This window comes from Schistocerca piceifrons, chromosome 1 (assembly GCF_021461385.2).
Source record: "Schistocerca piceifrons isolate TAMUIC-IGC-003096 chromosome 1, iqSchPice1.1, whole genome shotgun sequence".
NCBI classification, from domain to species: domain Eukaryota; kingdom Metazoa; phylum Arthropoda; class Insecta; order Orthoptera; family Acrididae; genus Schistocerca; species Schistocerca piceifrons.
In genome coordinates this window covers 1,050,387,906-1,050,405,138 of record NC_060138.1, presented here as the reverse complement: position 1 = coordinate 1,050,405,138, position 17,233 = coordinate 1,050,387,906, and the positions used below count along the sequence as shown (strand labels likewise).

The 17,233-nt window shown below is 41.9% G+C and overlaps 1 protein-coding gene across 1 annotated transcript in view; it reads left to right on the top strand.

Annotated features, from left to right (window-relative positions):
* Positions 1–5,938: 5,938 nt before the first annotated feature.
* LOC124796469 (heat shock protein 70 A2-like) overlaps positions 5,939–17,233 on the top strand; it is a 39,736-nt gene continuing 28,441 nt past the window's right edge. Inside the window, exon 1 of the mRNA XM_047260699.1 lies at positions 5,939–7,452. Coding sequence (XP_047116655.1) covers positions 6,022–7,452 — 1,431 coding nt within the window. The 5' untranslated portion in view covers positions 5,939–6,021. The remainder of the gene's footprint in view (positions 7,453–17,233) is intronic.

The following is a 17,233-nucleotide window of genomic DNA, read 5'->3' as shown; positions in this document are numbered from 1 at the left end:
CATGCTTCTCTCTGTTTCTTTTCCAGTGCTGTGAGAAAATGTGTGCAGTGTAAAACATAAAAAATGCATAGTGCTGCAGAGAAACTAAAAACCAGACTACAGTTACCAGTGTCTAAAGAAGAAAAACATCAACGACGCGCTAGCGGGCGGCATTTCCCGATGTAGGCTGAATTCAAGCGGGAAGCACCACCACTGATGATGCTTTACATCAATAAAGAGAAACGCATATGGTGAAGAAAACACGCAGCTTTTGTAGATTCAGCGACAGAACGAAAATACCCTCAAGAATTGTCAGGCAACTACAGACAGTATGGCCACGCAAATGAAGAATTCATATTATAAGACTGGTCTAAAACAGGAGGAAGAGATAAAAGAAAAGAAAAACAAATTAACGGCTACAGAGGTTAGTACAGTCCCATTTTCGTCACTGTATTGCGGAATGGTCTGTTTCCCGTAATTGCCTCTCGGAAACAATTATGGAGAGCTAAGCTATAGCGTCAGTCAGATGGAAATAAACTTTCTCTCTGTATAAAAGACTGTGTTAGTGTCCATTCCGAATATTGTACGAACTAGACTGGAACGATCTCAGATGTGGCTCCTGTTCCAGAAAAATGTATGTCTTCGACTGGATTTCTTGGTTTTAGCATACGGTTTGACAAATTTTACCAAGTAATCGAAATAACTCAGGTTTAGAACTTAATTTATTAACTTTTTTATTTTTCACCGCTTACTTAGTCCGATAATATTAGGATCTCTCAGCCCTCTCCTAAATCTCTCCACGAACAGAACATACTAAATAGATTTAAAAAAATTCACAAGAATATCAGTAACAATAATAATATAATAATAATAATAATAATCGTAATTGGCATTTAGAATGATACTGTTTAGCATCTTTGAAGCCATTTTTAAAGTTATCAAATGCGGAAGGGATAATGAAAGAAAAGACTGACTGAAATGATAGTGAGAATGGCTGCTAGAAATGAACGGTTAAAACAGAGAACTCCGTAAACAAAAGGGAGGAAAGAAGTGTGTCGGAGAAAGGGCTGGCAAATGTAAGCTGCAGACAAGTGTATGGATTTGATAGCTATTGCGGTAACAGGTGGACCATTACCTGTCTTTTGAAATTTGGGAGGAATTTTATTTGCCTGATATTCTGAAGATTATTCCCCATGAACCATGGACCTTGCCGTTGGTGGGGAGGCTTGCGTGCCTCAGCGATACAGATAGCCGTACCGTAGGTGCAACCACAACGGAGGGGTATCCGTTGAGAGGCCAGACAAACGTGTGGTTCCTGAAGAGGGGCAGCAGCCTTTTCAGTAGTTGCAAGGGCAACAGTCTGGATGATTGACTGATCTGGCCTTGTAATATTAACCAAAACGGCCTTGCTGTGCTGGTACTGCGAACGGCTGAAAGCAAGGGGAAACTACGGCCGTAATTTTTACCGAGGGCATGCAGCTCTACTGTATGATTAAATGATGATGGCGTCCTCTTGGGTAAAATATTACGGAGGTAAAATAGTCCCCCATTCGGATCTCCGGGCGGGGATTACTCAAGAGGATTTCGTTATAAGGAAAAAGAAAACTGGCGTTCTACGGATCGGAGCGTGGAATGTCAGATCACTTAATCGTGCAGGTAGGTTAGAAAATGTAAAAAGGGAAATGGATAGGTTAAAATTAGGTATAGTGGGAATTAGTGAAGTTCGGTGGCAGGAGGAACAAGACTTCTGGCCAGGTGACTACAGGGTTATAAACACAAAATCAAATAGGGGTAATGCAGGAGTAGGTTTAATAATGAATAGGAAAATAGGAATGTGTGTAAGCTGCTACAAATAGCATAGTGAACGCATTATTGTGGCCAAGATAGATACGAAGACCACACCTACTACAGTAGTGCAAGTTTGTATGCCAACTAGCTCTGCAGATGACGAAGAAATTGAAGAAATGTATGATGAGATAAAAGAAATTATTCAGATAGTGAAGGGTGACGAAAATCTAATAGTCATGGGTGACTGGAATTCGAGAGTAGGAAAAGGGAGAGAAGGAAACGTAGTGGGTGAATATGGATTGGGGGAGAGAAATGAAAGAAGAAGCCGTCTGGTAGAATTTTGCACAGAGCATAAATTAATCATAGCTGACACTTGGTTTAAGAATCATGAAAAAAGGTTGTATACATGGAAGAACCCTGGAGATACTAAAAGGTATCAGATAGACTATATTATGGTAAGACAGAGATTTAGGAACCAGGTTTTAAACTGTAAGACATTTCCAGGGGCAGATGTGGACTCTGACCACAATCTATTGGTTATGATCTGTAGATTAAAACTGAAGAAACTGCAAAAAGGTGGGAACTTAAGGAGATGGGACCTGGATAAACTGAAAGAACCAGAGGTTGTACAGAGTTTCAGGGAGAGCATAAGGGAACAATTGACAGGAATGGGGGAAATAAATACAGTAGAAGAAGAATGGGTAGCTTTGAGGGATGAAGTAGTGAAGGCAGGAGAGGATCAAGTAGGTAATAATACGAGGGCTAGTAGAAATCCTTGGGTAACAGAAGAAATATTGAATTTAATTGAGGAAAGGAGAAAATATAAAAATGCAGTAAATGAAGCAGGCAAAAAGGGATACAAACGTCTCAAAAATGAGATCGACAGGAAGTGCAAAATGGCTAAGCAGGGATGGCTAGAGGACAAATTTAAGGATGTAGAGGCTTATCTCACTAGGGGTAAGATAGATACTGCTTACAGGAAAATTAAAGAGACCTTTGGAGATAAGAGAACAACTTGTATGAAAATCAAGAGCTCAGATGGAAACCCAGTTCTAAGCAAAGAAGGGAAAGCAGAAAGGTGGAAGGAGTATATAGAGGGTCTATACAAGGGCCATGTACTTGAGGACAATATTATGGAAATGGAAGAGGATGTAGATGGAGATGAAATGGGAGATACGATACTGCGTGAAGAGTTTAACAGAGCACTGAAAGACCTAGGTCGAAACAAGGCCCCCGGAGTAGACAACATTCCATTGGAACTACTGACGGCCTTGGGAGAGCCAGTCCTTACAAAACTCTGCCATCTGGTGAGCAAGATGTATGAGACAGGCGAAATACCCTCAGATTTCGACAAGGATATAATAATTCCAATCCCAAAGAAAGCAGGAGATGACAGATGTGAAAATTACCGAACAGTCAGTTTAATAAGCCACAGCTGCACAATACTAACACGAATTCTTTATAGACGAATGGAAAAACTAGTAGAAGCCGACATCGGGGAAGATCTGTTTGGATTCCGCAGAAATATTGGAACAAGTGAGGCAATACTGACCTTACGACTTATATTAGAAGAAAGATTAAGGAAAGGCAAACCTACGTTTCTAGCATTTGTAGACTTAGAGAAAGCTTTTGACAATGTTGACTGAAACACTCTCTTTCAGAATCTGAAGGTGGCAGGGGTAAAATACAGGGAGCGAAAGGCTGTTTACAATTTGTGCAGAAACCAGATGGCAGTTATAAGAGTCGAGGGGCATGAAAGGGAAGCAGCGGTTGGGAAGGGAGTGAGAAAGGGTTGTAGCTATCCACGATGTTATTCAATCTGTATATCGAGCAAGCAGTAAAGGAAACAAAAGAAAAATTCGGAGTAGGTATTAAAGTCCATGGAGAAAAATAAAAACGTTGAGGTTCGGCGATGACATTGTAATTCTGTCAGAGACAGCAAAGGACTTGGAAGAGCAGTTGAACGGAATGGATAGAGTCTTGAAAGGAGGATATAAGATGAACATCAACAAAAGCAAAACGAGGATAATGGAATGTAGTCGAATTAAGTCGGGTGATGCTGAGAGAATTAGATTAGGAAATGAGACACTTAAAGTAGTAAAGGAGTTTTGCTATTTGGGGAGCAAAATAACTGATGATGGTCGAAGTAGAGAGGATATAAACTGTAGACTGACAATGGCAAAGAAAGCGTTTCTGAAGAAGAGAAATTTGTTAACATCGAGTATAGATTTAAGTGTCAGGAAGTCTTTTCTGAAAGTATTTGTATGGAGTGTAGCCATGTATGGAAGTGAAACATGGACGATAAATATTTTGGACAAGAAGAGAATAAAAGCTTTAGAAATGTGGTGCTACAGAAGAATGCTGAAGATTAGATGGGTAGATCACATAACTAATGAGGAAGTATTGAATAGAATTGGGGAGAAGAGGACTTTGTGGCACAACTTGACCAGAAGAAGGGATCGGTTGGTAGGACATGTTCTGAGGCATCAAGGGATCACCAATTTAGTATTGAAGGGCAGCGTGGAGGGTAAAAATCGTCGAGGGAGACCAAGAGATCAATACAGTAAGCAGATTCAGAAGGATGTAGGTTGCAGTGGGTACTGGGAGATGAAGAAGCTTGCACGGGATAGAGTAGCATGGAGAGCTGCATCAAACCAGTCTCAGGCCTGAAGACCACAACAACAACAACATTCGAAAGTCGGGTTCCTCATACACAAGACGGTACAGAGGAAATGGTGGTGTTACATAGTGGTACAGAGAGGATTATTTCTGCTGTGCAGTTCAGATAGCAGTGTGATATTTGCAGGTAAGAGCGAGTGCAGTGAACGAGATGAAGACAGAGCAATCGTACGGTGTGATAGTCTCTACGCATTTCTGCAAAAAGCGATGATAATTGTTTGTAGACAAGAATGAACAAAGTACGTCACAAATGTATCGAACATAAGCATTCATCGCCAGTTGCAGCGCGTGAATTCTGGTAACGAAAGTCCTTGGAGAATAGGATCTCCTGAATCGGGTATGCGGAGATCCTTTTTAAGCTCGAGAAGGAATATCTTCTGATATTTCTATAGTGAATGAAGTGACGCTGACACGTTCTCATAGGCAGCAGTTGTGTGTTCAGTTCAATCTAAACGATAATGTAGAATCACCTCCAAGTTGACTTCCGGTGTGGCCGAGCTGTTCCTGGCGCTTCAGTCTGGAATCGCGAGACCGCTACGGTCACAGGTTTGAATCCTGCCTCGGGCATGGATGTGTGTGATTTTCATATCTTAGTAAGGTTTAATTAGTTCTAAGTTCTAGAGAACTGATGACCTCAGATGTTATGTCCCATATTGTTCAGAGCCATTTGAACCATTTTTCTCACCTAAAAGTTCTTTTCAGAAGAAGAAGAGCTCACAGATATGTATACAAGGTATGGCCATAGTCTGTAACTGTATGTGGGCTTCTACTGAAGTTGCGGCATATTATTAAGCACTGTGGTGCTTTGGGTGAACTCTTAGTCAAACTAGCACGATGTGGTAATTAGTACGTGGATAATTTGTTACTGAATGTGGTGAGTTTAGATCAAAATTAAATGAACGATGTACTCATTTACCCTAACGTCGCTTTACTTCTGCACCTCAAATATATGATTAGAAGGTACTCTGCTTGGGAGTGCTGTATTTGCAGAAACAGGTTCATCGATTGCCCAGCGCCGCACGCCAGCCGAAGCGGCAGTGTGGATACCGTCCTTGGTCAAGGGCGCGGCCAACTTTACAGCCGAATGCAGATGCCGGAAGCGTGGGGGCGGGGGGGGGGAAGGGTTGGGGGAGAGGGAAGGGCGGTCTGCCTACCGCGCCTCGCGGCCCCGTCTGTTCGCGAGCGCGCCGCGGTCTGGCGTGACGTAACCGCCTGGCGGCCCGTCCTCTGCTATTCTCGTCGGTACACGGCTCTGACTCACACCGTTGTCATGGTTACCGCGCTCTCCCAAACAACACATGCCTCTGTCGCACTCTCGTGCGCGCGTTCTCCCTCTTCCCCTTCCTCTCTGTGACCCCCACCTGCATTTGCGACAGAAAATAGCCCGCACTCCACCCTGCCAGCCAATGGGAGCGCGCTGACGTGAGCGGTGCATCCAGAAACTTCCAGTGGCACTGCGCCTGCATAGCTGCCGTATAAAAGCCGGCATCGAAGAAGCCCTCACGTGTACTTTCAGACTGTCGCGCGAAGCAATCCAATCCTCAGGTATAGCACATTTCGCGAACCCCGTACGCCATGGCACCAAAGATGCCAGCGGTCGGTATCGACCTCGGCACTACGTATTCCTGTGTAGGGGTCTGGCAGCACGGCAAGGTAGAGATCATTGCCAATGACCAGGGCAACAGGACGACACCCAGCTACGTCGCTTTCGGCGACAGCGAGCGCCTGATCGGAGATGCCGCCAAGAACCAAGTGGCGATGAATCCGCAGAACACAGTGTTCGACGCGAAGCGGCTCATCGGCCGCAAGTACGACGACCCCAAGATCCAGGGTGACTTGAAGCAGTGGCCGTTCAAAGTGGTCAACGACGGAGGGAAGCCGAAGATCGTCGTGGAGTACAAAGGAGAGGTGAAAAGGTTCTCCCCAGAGGAGATAAGTTCCATGGTGCTGACCAAGATGAAGGAGACAGCCGAGGCGTACCTCGGTGGCAAAGTGACCGACGCGGTCGTCACCGTGCCGGCGTACTTCAACGACTCGCAGCGGCAAGCGACGAAAGACGCCGGCGCCATCGCGGGTCTCAACGTGCTGAGGATCATCAACGAGCCGACAGCCGCGGCGCTGGCATACGGCCTGGATAAAAATCTGCGCGGCGAGAAGAACGTGCTCATCTTTGATCTGGGCGGCGGGACTTTCGACGTTTCGGTGCTCACCATCGACGAAGGCTCGCTGTTCGAGGTCAAGGCGACGGCAGGAGACACCCACTTGGGCGGGGAAGACTTCGACAGCCGCCTGGTGAACCACTTCGCCGAGGAGTTCAAGAGGAAGTTCCGGAAGGACCTGCGCAGCAATCCTCGCGCTCTGCGCCGCCTGCGGACTGCGGCCGAGCGCGCCAAGAGGACGCTCTCCTCAAGCACCGAAGCGAGCATCGAGATCGACGCGCTCTTCGAGGGTGTCGACTTCTACACCAAAGTGTCGCGCGCCCGCTTCGAAGAGCTGTGCTCCGATCTCTTCCGGTCGACGCTCCAGCCGGTCGAGAAAGCGCTGGCCGACGCCAAGCTGGACAAGTCGGCGATACACGACGTCGTGATGGTCGGCGGATCGACGCGAATTCCGAAGATCCAGAGCCTGCTCCAGAACTTCTTCAACGGCAAAGCGCTTAACCTGTCGATCAACCCGGACGAAGCGGTGGCCTACGGGGCGGCGGTGCAGGCCGCCATCCTCAGCGGTGATTCCAGCTCCCAGATCCAAGACGTGCTGTTGGTGGATGTGACGCCGCTGTCGCTAGGCATCGAAACTGCCGGCGGCGTCATGACGAACATCGTCGAACGGAACACGCGCATTCCCTGCAAGCAGACGCAGACGTTCACGACGTATTCCGACAACCAGCCCGCTGTCACCGTCCAGGTCTTCGAGGGTGAGCGTGCTCTTACAAGGGATAACAACCTGCTGGGAACCTTCGACTTGTGTGGCATCCCACCTGCTCCCAGAGGCGTTCCTAAGATTCAGGTAGGCCTGCCTGTACAGATAGTAAAACAATGCTTTTATTGTGGAGGATCCCATTCATCTATGACCTTTTGAAAGAAATTTCCGCTATATGACAGTAAATTACTTTTCATTTATCCACAAAAGCATGATTTCCGGTATATGGTCATTCTGAAGAGCATGTTGACATTTTTTATAGGCCATCTCAATTGCACGTGGAACTGTTACAATGTATCTCACCTGTCTAACGATGACATGTCACGTAGCCAGATTAGATAAATCGCAACATTTTAACATGCACTTCAGAATATCCACAAAGCCGAAATCACTGTTGTGTGAAATAAATGAACAGTAATTAGTCAAGTGTCTAAATTACTTTCAAAACGTACATTTATCGATTAATGTGGTATTCGGACGTATTTTTCACTCTGCAGCGGAGTGTGCGTTGGTATGGAACTTCCTTGCAGATTAAAACTGCGTGTCGGACCGGGACTCAAACCTAAGACCTTACCCTTTCGGGCGAAAGTGCTCTGCCAGCTGAGTTGCCCAACTCACCACCCTTCGTAGCAGCATGGATGATAGGAACTGAGATGTGGGCGGAAGTGGAGCTGCGAGGGTTCATTGTGAATCGTACTTGGGCATCTCAGTTAGTAGACCACACGGTAGCTCTTAAGGTGTTCGGTCATAGAGCTGGCTGGCTTCTGTAATAAAAAGCTGAGTGAAAGGATCAACAAAGAACTTCAGTGGATCTCATGTGACGTCCGCTACGACCAAACACAACAAACAAAATGCAAAAACAAGAAGTTAGTACAGCACTTGCTAGCGATAGGCAAAGCTGCTCCAGGGTTCGAGTCCCGGTTTTTAACATAGCTTTCATCTGCAGGAATTCTTTTAATATTGTATTTCTAAGCATTACAAAATTTGCGGTGGTCGTGCTCCAAATTTGCCTCTACCGATTTTACGTGTTCTCACAGTCTGTTTAAATGTGTAAAAACTACTTTTTTAGTATGTACTCATTCTTCTTTTTACCCATCTCATAAATTGTAAGCCCAGAGGCGATTCAAACGAGAAATTATTACATACGAAGCTAACCTCAGTCACAAACTGCACGGATGTTATTACTATACTCAATATATTTTGCATAATGGACGACCATCTCCGAGCATTGATTTTTTTATTTGCGTATGTTTTTTGTTATTTCACGAACATCAGTCTATAATAATGAGTAAAATATGGATACTGTCAAGTATGTGGCGAGGCAATAGAAGTCGTAATAAAATTCACATACTTTGCGACTGCGTGCAGTTTATGCAACTATTTTTTTATGTTAATATTATTGTAGAGTGCCTTGCATATCAGTTACAATCAAGATAGTTTCGAAAATTTATTTTCACTTAGTAAGTGCCGCACGTAAAAGAGCTTCAATTCTACAATAAATGTGTTGAGCACTCATGATCTTCCTCCTTAAAATTTATAAGTATATGTGTAGGAGGGACGGTATCGCAGTCTGTTTTGCCAAATGAAAACAGTCTACATTTTGTACCTAAATGGTGTTTAAATATATGCGTGGGTATTGTTTCAATACTAGTGTTTACAGGCGAGCTGAACGTATAAGCAGTTGATGCTACCAACAATTCACTGTATATTTACATCTACAGATGTGAAGGAATCTAACGGTTATGTAAGCTTTACCTAAAATAATTTGAAACCGTCTAAAGCTGTAATTTACAACCATGTAAAGTTACACTAAAATTTAGACATTTGTTGTGATACTCATAAATGGAGTCATTTAATACATTGTCTACTATATCTTCAATAATAGAATATTTTTACAGTCTATTTTCTCTGTTTGATTGCATTTCGCCCGAAAAAATGTTACCTTTTGTGTTGTAACCAAGTGTTTTCTTAACAGGATTCACTGCTTATTATACATCAACCCTATAAATTAATTATTCGAGTTCTCATCACTAACGCCACAACAGTATGTATACATAATATTCAGACGATATCATAATAAAAAGAATTTTTGTAGTACGTGGTAATTAAGCCGGTAGCCATAAATCATAGGCCGGCCGTGGTGGCCAAGCGGTTCTAGGCGCTTCAGCCTGGAACTGTGCGACTGCTACGGTCGCAGGTTCCAATCCTGCCTCGGGCATGGATGTGTGTGATGATGTCCTTAGGTTAGTTAGGTTTAAGTAGTTCTAAGTTCTAGGGGACTGATGACTTCAGATGTTAAGTACCATAGTGCTCTGAGCCATTTGAACCATTTTTGATAAATCATGAAAACTGTTACATATGTTTTCCAGACACTGTAACTTCGGTTTACCGAACACTGCCTATCAGGAAATATTCATGTGACTCTTGTATGTGTTCGTAGTTGGTCTATTTAAATTTCTGATTTTGGTGAAGCCGAATTCTGCAACATCCTCTTGTGCAAAAAATCTCGGCTTGGTGGTACCTTTTAGTGAACATAATGTTCCTTTTGTAATTATCTTACGATCTCATCTTCTTTGTACAATCTGCAAATCACTTCTTTGTCGGTCATTTATGTAATTTCATCTAAAGGGCAGAGTCTACGATAACCATTGGATTGAGGGAAAGAGGGAGAGTACTGTGACATATTCATTTCTTACAGTGGTTTTCGTAATGTATTACAGATAAGAATATGGAAGCTTTTGTCTAATTCATACGTGTTATTTCCGGAGTCTTCGATGCTATATGCGTATCAGAATGAATCACATTCTGTGTAATAACAAAATGTTGCATAATATTCTCTGGGGCATAAAAAAGAGAGTTTGGATTAAATCTGTGCTGTTTGATACGGAACATTACCTCTTATTCGATGCAGGGCATTATTCATCTCATGGTGAAGTAATCGCTCCGGTAACCGTCTTTAGTGATTTAGGGAAACAGTGAAAACAGAAGTTGGTGTAGGTGCTGCGTAGCCCCAGAATTAAACTGGGGTGTTTTAACTATTGTGCCATCGATAAGTTCCTTAGTGACGAACGTTAATGGTTCCAGTATAATAAAGGAGGGAAATCAGGTGCAGTTTAATATCCTATTTTCAGCGTTCCATCAAAAAATATTATAAATTTGAAATTCGTGACTTATTTTAACTAACAAACTGGAGCCTGTGGTAAACTTGTGACACACCGAATGCAAAGCTCTGTGAATGTGAAGTCAAGTGATGTTTCATTTTCCAGTGAAACAGGCCAATTACACAACCCTCCCAGAATGTCACATGCGATTAATTGGGCTCTTCGTATGCCGTTTGGGTACCGTAAAAGAGTCGGTCTAACGCGTGTTTGATGGAATTTTTCCAAACAGACGCGGACATAAGGAATCGCTTTAAATTCTGAATTATAACTCCCACTTTCGGTCTTAACACGACCAAGTCAACAAATAAATTGAGTGGAAGAGTGACAGCAGGAAATTACTCAGCTGTCACTCTGTACGGATTATACAGAAGACCGTATTACCTGCAGAAGCTAATTTTTTTTAAAAAAAAAGAGAGCCGTTGTATTTAAAAATTCGCGCCATAAATCTCAAACTACAGAAAATGGAAAAGGTATTGTTCCTCAAATCCAACTAAATTCAGAAAAATAAGCATAAAGTTTTTCATATGCGACAGCAATTCATAGAAGAAATCGTGCCACATTTAACTGTGCTGCGAAATAAAACCGAAATGGTTCACGCAAAGATACTTCCTATTCAGCCAAGCGAATACGTCCTCGAGCCCAATTATTTGTTTGTAGGCGATTTTGTTGTAAGTAACAAGCGGCATATCAGTATAAGTGGGAGCATGTTACGTTAATGATATATATGTCTTCTTTTTATGCTTGTGAAGATCACCTTCATCAGTGATGTTTCGAAGTGAAAATTAGTCTTTCACCCTCAGTTAGCGTCAGAGTGGACTTCTTTGATAGTACATATGTTAATCTAACGAGTGCAGCGTTTGCAGTATTCCAGTTTTGTTATCAAGATTACCTGTACATTAAAAGACTATGTGACATTTTAGAAAATAAGTACACTCGTTGTGACCTTATACCGAGACAGAAGTACGATAGAGTTCTGGCTACATAACAGTGAGAGCTTAGCCTACAGTGCTCAGTCATGAACTAAGTGCTTCTGTTTGAGGCCCTGTGCGTTGGACTGTTATTAAATTCACCAAATACATTGTTAACTGATGTCAGCTTTTCGATGGGTCAGAGGTGGTAGCGTTTTATGAACAACATGTGTTCCGAGAACATGTCACATGCTATATTGGGCTCTACTCCAGTAGATAGGCTAGTTAATTTCTGCTGTTCCAGTAACATGGATTAATCTGTGAAGACAAATACTGTTACTCATGACAGTGATGTAATGGTAGACCGCGCGATGGGAATGTCCAACATATCTCTCCGTCTTGTGAAGGCGTATGTTGTGTACTGAAAAAGTTTTTATAATGAAGAACACTACTAAAAAGCAAAGAGATTCGAGTGGCTGCCCCTATGCTGTAGAGTGTCTTAGAGCCTTTGACACGGTACTGATAATCAAGCTCTGGGAGATAAAGAATAGAAGAGAAGAGTACAATAACTTTATAAAGACGTTGACAAATCGCTACAATAAAAATCAAAACTGACTTAAGAGTAATCCAAAGAAAAGCGTATCACAACAAGAGTGTGTAGAACAGTTTTATTGTATTTGTACATAGGTAAAATTTTTACAGTACTTTCATTTGATGCTGTTATTGGGATATGATCATGTAGTAGTTTCAAGCTCTGGAAACTGCGATCTCTTTTCCAGATACTGAAATTCACAATAAAGAATATACGGGATAAAAACAAGCTCATAACCATTTGTAGTCAATAGCCAACCCGTTAATAGTTAGTTGGTCATAAACCAACTAAACAAGATAAAAAATTTAACTTCGAGACCATGTTTTTAATTTTCGTTTAATTGTGATTCATACGTACAGGTTTACTTTAACAAGGTTGGGACAGGTAGTTGGCCGTAGCCTTGTAGTTAGAACCATCCCAGAATTTGGTTGAAGTAATTCAAGGAAAGCACGGGAATCCTAAATCAGGATGCCCAAATGGTTATTAAAGTCTCCATTTTCCCGAATAGAAGGACAGTCTGTTCAAAAAAGCGCAACCTCTTTCAGTTTATCCGTCGTGTACTATACTGTCTTGTTTACACATTCTTGCAAAGAAGTTATCTAATAATGTAAAAAGCTAAGACTGCATTTCCGAACACCCATACTGCCTACTCTGAGCACCAAGTCGTCATTTCGGGAACGTCGTCTAAACACAAAATTGAGAATTTTAACAGAATCGTGGTACTACAATGTAACCTTGAATAAACAAAACAAAAAGGATTACAGTGCTAACATTTCGCAATGAACAATGAGCTGTTAGTATGAAAAGTGCTAAGCATTATCACAGAGAGTTCCACAGACTTGGTAGACCGAAGAACAGAAGTTTATAAATGGAACCTGACGTTCGCAGTAGGTAGGAAGGCCTGACGCCTCAATATGACGTTGTTGGAAATGGTTGATAATATCCATCATCACTATGCAGCATTCTTCCATGTAGTGACCAGATTGTAAATATGTGGCATTCTAGTATTGTGCGTGATAATTTTCTATTGCTAATAACTTTCGTGTTCTAGCAAGTTTTAAAAGCTGGATGCATGAGTATCTGCACTCTCAGAAATCAATGAGGGGTATCTATAAGACCCCTTCATCAGAAAAAAATACGAAAAGCTATTTATTAAAACAATATTATCAAATAATGTTGGGTTAGGTGACAAAGAATTAGTTAGAATGCAATTATAATGACATTCTGACCTCCATTTTAGTACATGAAATACAATATCGTAAATTATGTTACAATTTTCGTGAAATTAAGCTACGGACTTTTAGTTTGTGTGTGACTCAACCAGCCACAACATCAACTATCGTTAATGGGTGCATAGTTCGCAAGACCCAACATGAATAAAATAATAAACTTCCAGTTTTTTAGGGCTTACCTCAGAAGTTCTACACTTGAGCTTCACAAACAATAACACTTTCTGTTTGCTAGTATTTTTTTCCGTTCCTGTGTGTTTGATCACTTCTTCTGTCTGATCTATGTGAGCACACGTAATATCTTTTTTGGTTAATTTTGAGTTCGGATTATCTTCGGCTGCTGGTGGGCAACTCCACAAGGTGATATGGCTTTTAAAAATACTTTTGTAGGTGTTGACTGTTGGAGTCTTCTCTCCTTATAACATCATATCGTTTACTTCCTAATTACCCTGAGGAAAACTGTTCCTTTATCAGGTCAGCTGCCTAGTTGTTCGGATGCAGCTTCGAAAATAAACATAGAGCATTTATGGACGCCACACCTTTTACATTTGTCCATAGGTCAGAATGGTACCTTCTTGACTGTTCCTTGCACTTGTATGAACGTACCTTCTGACCAAGAAGGTCCACTCCTCATTAACTTTTATTCTTGAATAAAACTGTTTCCGTCTTCTTTTTCCGCCCCTCATATCCCGTGACACTGTTGTGCGGATAGCAGAGCGTTGTGACACTTTTATTTTTCTGGGAACTTAACTACAGCTGTAAAATAGTCTAGGAGACAATGAGGATAAAACTACTCTTCACTTGGAAGCCTTCATTTCTGTGTGGAATTTCGATGTTATTTTGTCTCAAGTTTTGCATTATTGTAATTTTCCTACAATAGTTCTTAAAATAGTGGCAAACTTTGGAAAAATTATGCATTGTAATGTTCGTTGCTGTTCCTCCCATGTCTTTGTTAGTGTCTTTACTGTGGCTAAAGCAACCCTGATTTGTTTTGTGTAATCGTGGTCCAAAAACAGCATTCACTTCCTCAGACGTTACGTTCTGCTAATTCTTTCGTTACATTAGAAATGTGCCTACCTTCTAGATTAGTGGTGGTGGTAATTTCCTATTGGATCAAACTGCGGAGGTCATCGGTCCCCAGGCTTACACATTACTTAATCTAACTTAACCTAACTTACACTAAGGACAACACACACACCCATGCCCGAGGGGAACCTCCGACGAGGGGAGCCGCGCGGACCGTGACAAGACGTCATGGACCACGCGGATACACCGCGCGGCTTTAGATTAGTACAATGCACGGTCCCCTCTAACTTGCCGTGCGAATTAAAGCGTTCGCATGCGTTCTTGGAGTGACAGTTACACTAACTGTTACTAGTTTTGATGGAACATTTATAATATTGTGTACTCGAGTTCTGCCGCATTGTGGCAATGGTTTACTCGACTGAGTTCCATGAAGGTCAATAAAGATAACAGAATTTCTGTCATCCGTCTTCACTTGGAATGCTAGAAGACGTGAATTCATTATCCTGGGGACAGTCAAGCTCTGAAACACCAGCATATTCCCGATAAAAAGAACTTCATTTTCAGTTCATTCAAGAATTTTTTTTGATTTCAGAGTGTTATTTTTTAGCCTTTTTCCTAGGTAAAGACTAAGAATATCTTGCATAATTATTCTGTTCGTGAAACTAAAACTTAGGCTCAACTGGAACAGTTTCGGAGTAAAGAAATGCTTAGCTGTCGTAGTACATCTGACATTTTAACAATGAGCATAGGAGAGCCGACTATTAATTACTGTCAACATAACATGCCATTCAGATCAAAGTTAAATGAACTATTCGAAAGGAGTCCAAAATGCCCCTTGCGGTATTTTAGACATGCAGTAATTAATTTAATTATCACCAAATAAGGTTTTTCGTAGAGAGAGTCAATCGCATTTCCAAGGATTGCAGAGAACCAAACGAAAATAATTTTTTTAAGAACTTTTACTGCCAACATGGAAGATCGCTGGCTCGAAGGACCCCTGTTGTGCATCCCAGCGTTAACAACGCAGTGCTCATTGCCTTAACATCGGACGGTCTCCTGAATCGCTCTTCACAGTGGACTAGCTAAGCCTCCTGAACGTATGACCATATCCCAATGTCGCTGGTCCTGATCGTCGGATTCAATACATCACTACAATATGAGAAAATCGATAGATAAAAATTAGAAGAGCATTTCACTGTGGTGGTGGATAGGTTTTGGGGAAAACATGTTGTCTAAAGCAGTAGCAATATTTAAGATTTCATAATACACTTTTCTGGCTCCTCATTGATGTAGCGGCCCACCTCTGCTATCAGCTCTTCCTACTAATGGCTTATGGACACCGGAGCACAGAGCGTAAATCAAAAACGACCAAATTTGTAACGTTGGAGTCAGGTTTCAAGAGAGAAAAATTTCTATTTGAGAGGCTCGTACATTAACACAAACAAATATTAATTTTGGTCTCAACAAAACAAGGAAATTAAAAGTGTTCCTGGTAGGTAACACAGCGCTTGACGTAGGCAGAAAATGCATTGTATTTTAATTGTGTTACGTGGGTCCCTCGAAACAGGCAGCCGGCAGAGTGAGGTTATGATGAGGTTATGCTTCCAGTGAAAAGCGAAAGTTTGTTTTGGAGCCAGCAGACAGATTTCAACGTCACCTGTTTAGTGCCAGCTGGCATGTCACACCATAAAGGTGTTAGACAATGGGACACCTAATACTAGGAATCTGTGCGCGCTGGTAAGGACCTTTAGGTGGCGGAGATATCTAAAGAGAGAAGATCAGCGATGAGTTAAATCAAGTAATAATCTAAGTTCTTGTGTGTTTATATCATTTTAATTTTTTGTTCTTCCTTCTCTTGTTCCTTCTGGGACATCGTACTTAACGCTTTTAGTGTCTTTGTTATTCTGTCAATGATGGGCGCTGTTCACCGTCTATGCTTTTATTTTTATCGCATTAGTAGCCTTTTTTATTATGTGTGTCAACAGGCGTGGTCCCAAGACTTTTCTGTCATTGTTATTTTTCTCGTAATATATGTATCTAATTTTATTCCTTCTTTCCACTTTAATACTTGATACTTCGGTCTGTTCCATTTTCGATTTACAATTCCTTTGCTTGAAGCTAAATGGCTCTGGCTCTAAACAATATGTGACTTAATATCTGAGATAATCAGTCCGCTGTACTTAGAACTACTTAAATATAACCAACCTAAGGACACCACACACATCTAAGCCCGAGGCGGGAGTCGAACCTGGGACCGTAGCAGCAGAGCGGTACCCGACTGAAGCGCCTAGAACCGCGCGGCCACACCGACCAGCATGAAGCTAAATAATCAGCGATTTTGTTGAAGTAACATAGGGGAGTGGTGATGCAACATTTGATTCTCTGTAATTTCTCTTATGTTTGTATGAATGCCTAGAAGGGTCTTTCAGCGAGCAACGGCCGACTGTTATCACACTTTGAAGCTATTACTTCGCCTCCAATAAACACAACTCAACGGGATGTTAACCTCTAGATAAGGACCTCCATCATCTGGCATCTCGTATGTTGTAAGATAATTCATCTAGCGAAGTCTGTATTATGTGACCTCTATCCAGCTCTTCCTTTCCTGTAGACAAATTTGATTATTTCAATGAAAATGGATCAACACTGTTTGTTACCTCATTATAACGAAACAGAGACAGCGATTTCATCTGAGGTGTGAAGTACCGATCGCGGGGACAGTTATTGCTCATGCTGTTAGAAAAACTGAGGAAATAGCAGAACGAAGAGTTACGCCTCTACTGTGTCTCTTCGAAAGTTTGAGATGCAGTTAGCTGAAATATTGTTTGTAGAACCATATTTGTTATTATGTATGTATGTACTACATACAATGCTCTGTACTTAGGTACTTTCACGACTAGGCTTCCTCTCTCTAAAGGCACTAATCATCCAGCACATTATGGCCACCTATGT